Source organism: Bos grunniens, chromosome 19 (assembly GCF_055505025.1).
Source record: "Bos grunniens cultivar Pamir isolate PY7600 chromosome 19, Bosgru_T2T1.0, whole genome shotgun sequence".
NCBI classification, from domain to species: domain Eukaryota; kingdom Metazoa; phylum Chordata; class Mammalia; order Artiodactyla; family Bovidae; genus Bos; species Bos grunniens.
Window position 1 is genome coordinate 46148396 of NC_141183.1, and position 10026 is coordinate 46158421.

Genomic DNA, 10026 nt, shown 5'->3' on the forward strand with positions numbered 1-10026 from the left:
CATCCTCAGGGTGCAGCTGAGACAAGGAGGAGATGGGGAGGTGGCAAAGTTTCAAAAAGGAACCAGTGGAGGCTCTCAAATTCCACTTCCATAGATTAAAGTCATTTATCAGAACCCTGTCCCTGGAAATGGTCTCCCTTCCAAAAGTGGGCCATTCTATTTCAGCATTAAATGTTGAAAGCTATGACGAGAGTCACAGGCTGGCTCACTATGTCTCTAACCCACAATGGAATAACAAGAGTCTTTACCACACAGTCTGGGTGCTGAGTCCTAGAAGTTCTGTCATTAGGCATAAAATAAAGAAAAAAAAATTTTTTTTTCCATTTCCTCTTCTAGGCTCAAAGACTGTGTGTGTATGTGTTCAGTCACTCAGTTGTGTCTGACCCTTTGTGGCTTCAGCATACCAAGCTCCTCTATCCATGGAATTTTCCAGGCAAGAATACTGGGTTGGGTTGCCATTTCCTCCTCCAGGAGATCTTTCCAACCCAGGGATCAAACCTGCATCTCTTGCGTCTCCTGTGCTGGCAGGCAAATTCTTTACCACTGAGCTACCTGGGAAACCCAGTGGAATATTACTCAGCTGTAAAGCGGAACGAAATCGGAAGAAGATTCTTAGCCTGACTCAGTCTTTAGTTGGGAGAATTTGAGGCAGCATAGGACAGGAGTGTCAATCAGGGTCGGGGGAGGAGACATTTTTGAGCAGTGGAAGCTGGTGAGCGGCCCGGCCAGTGTACTGGTGCTGAGTGGAGGGAGGCAGACAGGGGGCTAGGATGTGGGGGCCCAGGCGACAGGGGTGCCTCCCGATGAGACTCTTCTTCCAACAAGGGTCTGCTCACGTTCTACCTGTTCCACAGGGCACAACCTACTCCCAACCCCGTTTTTTCTTTTTCTGAATTCCCTGAGAACTCCAGTACATAATATATAAACAACTTCTGACTACACTGTCATCAGTTCTGTTTTTAAAAACTTGTGGTTCACTGGTTCCTTCTCTCTAGGAAGCCCTTAGAACAACTGTCTGTCACATTCATTTTGGTTCAATCATTTTCTACTTGATGTTGATCTATGTATAAAGGTATCTTTTACTCCCAGTTAAGCTACTCCCCCAAAGAACAATTATTTTTTTTAAGTAGCCCCCACTGAAGTGCCCAACAAAGTGATAAGCACACAGCAAGAATTCAAGTAGTTGTCAGCTCTAAAGCCAGGTGATTATACTAAAAGTACATAAGGTCTCTAGTTAAACAAGGAAATAAGTTAGAGATAAAAAAAAAAAAAGACTATTTAAAAGCTCATCACCCAGCTATCCTGCTTGGGGACTTCCCAATGTCACCAACATTCAGCAGGGAACAGTAAACACGAAGAATAAAATATTTTGGAACATTTATGAATAATATGAACAGCTGATCTCCTTTCTCAGAGAGCTTAAAACAGTTTCCAGGAACTAAATAGTGGTAACCCTGAAGGGAGCAAGGTTATGTGTATGATAGTCATGGAGAGAGTTGGGAAGCAGCATGGGCACTCAGTCCACAGGGCTGCATTGAGAGGGGATGCAGAGGAGAGACAGAGGACCATCTGCTGAGCATCTCCTGGTAGTATGCTATGGGTACCATGCTGGAGTGTCTGACAGGTGGTAGAACTTTATCTTCACGATAACCCTTCATCTTTACAGATGAAGAAATTGAGGCTTAGGCAGGTGAAGCAACTTGTCCAAGGCCATGGGCATAGTAGTAATGGACAGAGACAGAGTGAAAGCCCAGATCTATTTGTCTCCAATGCTTTTGCTCTCTCCACTAGGTAACCCCAACCTCTTCTAGAACACCTTTCATTCTTGCCCCCCAAATAAAGCCAAATGGTTTTGTCTTTGTGAGGAAAGAAGGTAAGAACAGCTAGCTTTTCTACAGTTACGGAGTCAGGGCAGGATTCCGAAAATGGAGTTAATGTTAGTTGAGAGGGATTATGAACCAAGAACCATATAGGCACCTTTTACACATCACGTGATTTCACCCCAATAACCCTAAGAAAGGGAACTTGAGGTTAACATATACGAGTTAATTGAGGGAAGTTAACTTACCCTAAGGCATGATGCTAAAAAGAGGGAAAGTGAAGAGGGGATTTGAACAGGGTCCATCAGGTCTCAAAGCCTCTTTCCACTGCCCTCCAGCATGCACTCCCATTTCTTCTTCCCATAAATGCCCAAAACTAAAGTTTGGGAAATACCACCTATTAAGAGATCTGCCCAATAATTACATAGCAGTTGAACCAAAGGGAGCCTGCATCCCACAGGAAGTAAAACTATCATCTCAACCAAGGAACTGAGTAGGCAGAGAGAGAGAGAGAGATTTGCAATGTGTATTTAAAACTGCTGCTACCCTCTGAACCCCTGTGTGAATCTAATGGACTTTTTGTTAGTGAGGTAACATGTTTGTTACCACGTCAGTGAGGCTCATCACCAAGTTACATCCCCAGTGGGGATGGAGCCACTGTGGACAGCAGATCCCACTAGATAGGCTTGACCATGGCTGGGCAATGACACATGACCCAATCCAGTTCCAGCAGCAACACAGTGATGGAGGCCAGAGAGTTATCATAAGATGAGGTCGGTCCATGAGATCCGGTCCTTTTTGCTGAGCTGGCTCAGACTCAGGTGAACATGTCAGCAAACAGCTCTCCACATCAGGATAACTCACAGCGCTGACAACTTACCCATGAGTCACTAAGCAAACACACTTCTATCTCCACCAGCTTCCCCATTTTCGTCTCCAAGTTAAGCAAAGAGCCAATCTCTTTTAAAAAGATGTTAAATCCTCGGGACCTGCGATGAAACGCACCAGTAGCAGCTTCTGAGGTCTCGATCCCACCCACATCTGGCTCTGTTTGGGAGCTAAATTCAGCAGAAGTCTCCAGGGTCAACCAATGACCCCGAATAAAAATAGTCTTGGAAATCTGTCAGGAGCAGGAAAGGAAACAAGACGGCAGGGTGATTCACTCCAAATGGCAGCTCCGAAACCCAAATTCTCATTTTTTTGTCCCAATATGAAGCCAATGTGCAAAACAGGCCCGGAGCAAACTGTCCTTTTCCGAAGGCCTCTAAAAGTGGCTGCCAAAGAATTTCACATGCAAGCCAAAAAGATTTAGTGTGCCATTCACCTCTCCTGTGACTCTAACTACAGCTACTTTGCAAGAGAGCTCTGAACCAATCACAGGTTGACCCATGCTTGGGGACCACCAGGGTTCCTGAGGTTTTGCCCCAGTAAACAAGAGGGGCCGTCTGTCTTATCTAATTTTCTGTGTGGTCAAACAGCCACAGAAAGGGCACAGAGGCTGTGTGGCAAGTGAGAGAGAGAGAAATAGCGATCACCTCTTCATTGCCTTTCTACTAATTCTAAAACTCACTGCTCCAGCTCCTCTCCCACACACTAAGGTTGTATTAAAATAAGTACAATATTTTGAGATTATTGTATGCTTTTTTTTTTTTTAGTTAAGAATTCCACGGGCTTCAGCCAACATTTGATGGCTTAATTCACTCATTTTTTTTCTTTTCTTTTTTATTTTATGGCCACGCCTCATGGCTTGTGGAATCTTAGTTCCCGGACCAGAGATTAAACCCAGGATCTCTCATCAGTGAAAGCGTGCAGTCCTAACTCTAACCAGGGAATTCCCAGTTCACTCATTTTAAAATGTATTGAAGGCATAGATGCTCAGTCCTAGAGCATGATAGAAAATGCAGGAGGACTAGAGGTGGGTTTGTTTCACAGCCACTCACCTGTGCTTGCCCCTTCCAAAGCCCTGTATCTAATGTGACATTCATAATGTATACTTTTTTCCTTAGAGGTGGTCCCCCCTGCCCAGATGAATTTCAAAAGACCACACAACCTGGATCCACCTCTGGACAGGCCCTGGGGCTTTGGGGAATCTCACAATTTGGTGGGAATGAAGGCATGCAGAGAACAACAGAACATGATAAATCCTAACAGCTACCGTCAAGCGCCCACGTACCCTGGGTGCACAGGTGAGGGCGCGGTTAACCTGTACCTCGGAGGACTGGGAAAGACTTCTCAGAACTGGTCTTGCAGAACCACTAAGAGTGTGACAGGCTGGGAATGAGGGCAGGGAGTAGGGGGAGGACACTCCAGGGACTGAGAACAGCCCAGGTCAGGGGTTCTCAACTGGGGCCAATTTTGCCCCCTCCTCCAGGGGATACTTGGTAACATCTGGAAACATGTTTGGTTGTCATCTGGGAAGGGAACGGAGCTCCTGTCACGGGGGTCGGGGGGAGGCCCGGGGGCGACCCCATGGACTCTCACCCACCAGGCTCCTCCTACCATGGAATTTTCCAGGTAAGAATACTGGAGTTGGCTACTGTTTCCTACTCCAGGGGATCTTCCCAACCCAGGGATCGAACCTGTGTCTTCTGCAGCTCCTGCACCGGCAGGCAGATTCTTTACCACTGCACCACCTAGGAAGCCCAGGTAGAGGTCAGAGATGCTGCTAACAAGTGACAACACACTGGACAGCCTACCCGACCCCCCCCCACCCCGCCCCAACAACAAAGCCTGACCCTGCTGCATCGTCAACAGCACAAAGCAGGCAGAAAGTTTGGTCTGAGTAAAGATATGAAAGACCCTGTGTTATACTAAAGGTGAGAAGTTGCCTGCAGCTTTGGTAAACACAGTGCTTCAAATCACTTCTTTATGGAAGAGAAAAACCAGTAAGAAGAGAGGACACGTTAAATTTCTAAAGAGCCAAGACATCAGGCTGGGCAGATGCCTTATTCTCAAAACAGGAATCACCACAAAGTTAGACGCTGGAAGCCTAAGGAGGGTTTCCTGCGATATGAAAAGGACATCTAAAAAGTCCCCGGGAACAGCCATCCACATTCCTCCTTGCTCGTGGATGGCTAAGGGGTGAATGAGAGCATGGTGAGGCCCCGGTGCTCTACATGGCTTGGACAAAAAGGAACTAAAGGCTCCAGAGAGGAAGCAGCTATGAAGAAAACAGAAAGAACATGGTGGGGATGCCGTGGATGAAACTTCAAGTGGCCATGTGGTGGGTTGGTGGGAACCAGGCCTGCCCATGAAGGCGGGAGGCGCTTGTGCAGGCATCTTACTCCTCGACAGGACCCTGGAAGTGCAGTGAAGAGGCTACCACCACCACCAAAGCCGCCGACACCTCTGCCTCCACTCAAAGGAAAAGCAGGGTTTCCCTGGTGGTCCAGTGGTTAAGAATCCACCTTGCAGTGCAGGGGGACACCGGTTTGATCCCTGGTCCAGGAAGATCCCACGTGCCGTGGAGCAACTGAGCCTGTGCGCCGCAACTGCTGAGTCTGCGCTCTAGAGCCCACAAGCCACAAGTACTGAGCCCTGGTTCTGCAGCTGCTGAAACCTGCACACCCTAGAGCCTGTGTTCCAAAACGAGAAAGCCACCGCCATGAGAAGCCCGAGCACTGCAACTCAAGAGTAGCCCCCACTTGCCGCAACTAGAGAAAAGCTCACGTGCAGCAACAAAGACCCAGCAAGGCAAAAATAAATTAAAAAAGGAAAAGCAAATAAGTAGAACAAATCTCCCCTAGCAAGAGACTTGTAGGAAGGAGAGAAGACCACCCTCAAGATAACAGTTTTGGGTATAAGGGTAAAAAAACACAAACTGAAACCCCTTCTCAGATACATTCAGTTCAGTTGCTAATCCATATCACCGTTTGAGTCTTGCCTCCTCCAGACCCACATGCACAGACACATGCCTACATTGATTTTTTTAAATGATAATAGTCAGGGGAAAGTGACATCAATTGTATAGATGTCTAAAATAGAGCATTTACCCAAGAAGAAAAAGAAAGCTGGACTAGTATCAAAATAAGATCATTCTAAATGGACAATGTCACAAAAGCTTCAAAAAAAAATGTTGTCACAATGGGTGCTACTGTCAGAAAAATTAAAATTCGGTTTGGATGACACAGACCCCTGATACAACTGTAGCTGTAAGTGTGTAAAGGCACATCACAGGCCATAAATGAAGCAAAAGGGCCTTGAAAAAAGCCAGACAGACAGCAAAGGACAGGACATTCCAAACAGAAGAGGAAAAGCTGCAGCCTGGGCAAGGCAGGAATGATGGAGCGTGTGCACACATATCCACTGAGAGATGAAATACACTCAAATTTCACCTCTCTACAGCCATAAATATACACTTAGGACGGACCAACTAGGCTTCCCTGGTGGCCCAATGGCAAAGACCCCATCTGCAATGCAGGAGACTCGGCTTCGATCCCTGGGTTGGCAAGATCCCCTGGAGAAGGAAATGGCAACCCACTCCAGTATTCTTGCCTGGAGAATCCCATGGACAGAGGAGCCTGGAGGGCTACAGTCCACAGGGTCGCAGAAGAGTCAGGCATGACTAGCAACTAAACAAGGAACCAACCGCCTGTATTTTGGGAGATGAAAACATTACATGGCATATTAGCACCTGGCTCTACAGTGCATTTCCGGTCACATTCTTCAGAGGGAAACAGAGCATAAGCCCAGGAGTCCACACAGCTAAACACTGGAATAGCCTGGAGGGACATCAGGGTGGTAGGAAATCCAATCAGAAGGAGGCCTGCTTTCCACCTGGATAATCAGGATTTACAGCTGGGGAGGAGGCGAGGGTTTGACTACCCTTTAAGGACTCCTGGGAACCAGTCCTCCCAACTTGTAAGTAAATCATCAACAATCACTGAACCTGTGCGCTGAGAAATTGCAGCCAATCCTCAGAGTGGTCGAGTACACACACAAGTGAGAAACATATAACACCTGAATGTTGACTGACCCAGTGACTGGGAATAAGGTAGACCTAGAAACCTAGGCATTAGCCAAGGTCATGCTAATGAGAGCTGATTCCACCCACAACTCCCCAACACCTACTCCTTTGCTCCAGACAGCTCAATTCACTATCATCCAAAGATCAAGCGTGGGCATGCTCAGTCGCTCACTCATGTCCAACTCTTTGCGACCCCATGGACTGTAGCCCGCCAGGCTCCTCTGTCCATGGAATTCTCCAGGCAAGAATACTGGAGTACGTTGCCATTTCCTTCTGCAGGGGATCTTCCTGATTCAGGAATCAAACCCACATCTCCTGCATTGACAGGCAGATTCTTTACTGCTGAGCCACAAGGGAGGCCCCATCTCCCAAACAAAATCAGCTTTTAAACCTCACTCCTCTGCTGGCCACTTTATCCATCTGGAATGTTCTCCACCTACACCAATCTGATGCATCCTCTGCAACTCCTCTCAACCCCTCCTCTCCTCCTCTGGAAGGTGTTTCTGAGCCAGCCTAAGGCATCTCTCCCTCTGCTGAACTCCCAGAACAATTAGGTTGTCCAATTACTTGGCAAAGAACTATCTCCACTCTACAAAGCTTTAACTTGTCTGTTGTTTTCTTGACCTATTATTTAAATGAATAGAAATTTTCACTTTGCTCCCTATCTTTATTAATACATCACATTGTTGAGAGGTAAGGACACACGTGGTAATTCTTTGGACCCTCCCATCTTACCTCCTGGAGCAGTGTTCCTCAATCTTCTTGGCACCAGGAATGGGTTTTGTGGAAGACAATTTTCCCTTGGGCCGGGGAAGGGCGGGGGCGGGCGGGGCGGGGGTTGGGGGGGAGGGTGGGCGGTGTTGGTGGTAGGGATGGTAGTTTCAGGATGATTTAAATGCATTACATTTATTGTGCACTTTATTTTTATTATCATGGTGTCAGATCATCAGGCATTACATCCCAGAGTTTGGGAACCTCTGTCCTAGAGTATCCTGCATAATACAGAATTAGATTGCAAAGTTCTAAGTTCTCTTCTGAGCTAAGTTATGCTCACGTTAACAATCTTTCTTAACAGTCAAGTCTAACAAGGCTTTGCAACCAACGATATGTGAAAGCAAAAAAAAAAAAAATGTAATTCAGAAGAATCTTGGAGATCATTACTTCACAAATTAGGAAACTCAGACATGCAGACTGGCTCAAAGTCCTTTGCAGTGGTGGGTGAACACCGGTTTGGGTCCCTGCTCCTTACTATGGCACATAATGAAGCCTGGCTAAGAGCAGATGATGACTATGGGGACTGCAATTTTGAAGATTAAAAAAGTTTTAAAAATTCTTCAAGTTAACACCGGAATTTATATTGAGAAGTGGGATTAGTTGAGCATCCTAACCTAGATTAAGATTTTCACAAACTTAGCACAGCACAGCATGGAGTGATATTCAAATCGTACAAGAAATGGTATCAGGACTTTCAGGAAACACAAACACATACACACACTCTCCCCCCTAAAAACTCAGTTTTGAAACTCCATTTACTGTAATTTTTTTTTAAGTCAAACTACTTTAAAGCTCTGCTTACATATATTACTCTCTCAGGAGTGTAATAATCACACGTAAAAGCCTTTCTAAAACAAATTCGCCCTGGAAGCCCATTCCGGGGCGTTGAGTTGTGACTACATTCTCAAGGATGTTAGTAACACAAGGGCTCCATCCACAACTCCTTGAGGAAAAAAAAAAAAACTGAAACCATGAATGCCTTGTCAAATTCAGACAGTTTATCTTGGCACTGGCAAGCAGAGCAGTCTCTTCGATGTCTGGAAACGTGTCTAATTACGTTTTTAGAGAGTAACTAAAAAATAGCCAGCGTCCCGGAACAGACGGCTCAGGGATCACTCCATAGCATCCTGAATGACGTGATGGAACCACGCCAGGAAAAGATAAATAAATAAAGGAGAATTCGAAAGCGAAAAAGAACCAAGTGTGAAACCACGATGAGACCCCCAGTCTCTCTGCAAAACAACCCTCCAGTCTTCCCAGGGGCTTGAGGCCGCCAGGACTCTCCCGAAAGTTTTTATTTCCCTTTACTTTGTTTCCATTAGGTCACCCGGCCCGCCCACAGCATTCACCTGGGGGCTGTGCACCAGCCTGCCCGGCCCCAAGCGCAACCTCCAGCTCGGCACACCCCCGATACCCACTCTTCCGTCCGGACGGCACCCAAGGACACCCCTTACTCTGGAACGCGCAGCCCCGGAGCTCGGCACGCCCCTTCCACTCGGATGCGACCGCACCCCGGTATGCAACCAGCGAGCTTAGCGGACCCCGGACACCCCCCGCTGCACCCCGAATCCGGCCACACGTCAAGGGCGCCCCCTCTAGGCGCAGGCTCGCGGCACTGCGCACGGCCGCTCCGCCGCCCTCACCTGAGCCGGAGGTTGGCCATGAACTCGGGCATGGAGACGGTGTCCATCAGCACGAAGTCCGCCTTCCCGAACTCCAGGCTCTCCTGCTCCGCCATGGTGCCGGCGCACGGGCTCAGGTGGGCGCGGACGGACTCAGGTGGGCGCGCTCGGACGGCGCGGGGGGCCGGTCCCCGGGGCGTGCGGCGAGCTCGGGCGGGGCCGGGGCGGGGCGCGGGGAAGGGGGCTCCGTGGCCACTCGGAGGGATCTGGACCGGACGGAGGCCGCCCCGCGGCTCCTCGGCGCGCTCTGGGCCGGCGCGGCACACCCGGCAGTTTCCGCTTCTCCCGCGGCGGCGGCCCGGCGCTGTGGGGGGACGGGACAACGAGACGGAGACGGCGGCGGCTGGTCCCGCCTCTGGCCTTGGTCTGGCCCCCGCCCCGCGACCGGCCCTCCCCGCTCCGCCCCGTCCTGTCCCCGCCTCCCGGCCTCCCCGCCTCCCCGCCCCGCCAGCCGAGGAGCCGCCCCTGCCGGGGCGCAGGCCGCCGCCTCCTCACCTGGGCGGCGCGCACGCGCGGGGCAGCCGGCGGGGGCGCGCCCCGGGCCCGGGCCCCGGCGGCTGGGCGGCAGCGCCCTCTGGGGACGGTCGCTGGGCACTCAGCGGGGCGGTGCTGAGGAGTGCGGACGTAGGAGGTGGGTGGAATCAAGTTTCCAGGATTGCTGCCTCCCGCCCGGGGCTTGGTTCAGTTCAGTCACTCAGTCGGGTCCGACTCTCTGCGACCCAAAGGACTGCAGCAAGCCAGGCTTCCCTGCCCATCACCAACTCCCGGAGTTTACGCAAACTCA

At 49.5% G+C, this 10026-nt stretch overlaps 1 protein-coding gene across 6 annotated transcripts in view; it reads right to left on the reverse strand.

Annotated features, from left to right (window-relative positions):
• MYO1D (myosin ID) overlaps positions 1 to 9622 on the reverse strand; it is a 359000-nt gene extending 349378 nt beyond the window's left edge. For all 6 annotated transcript variants that reach the window (XM_086360259.1, XM_086360256.1, XM_086360255.1 and 3 more), the window contains exon 1: positions 9204 to 9622. In XM_086360259.1, the coding sequence (XP_086216385.1) occupies positions 9204 to 9298 (95 nt within the window). In that variant the 5' untranslated portion in view covers positions 9299 to 9622. The remainder of the gene's footprint in view (positions 1 to 9203) is intronic.
• Positions 9623 to 10026: the final 404 nt, after the last annotated feature.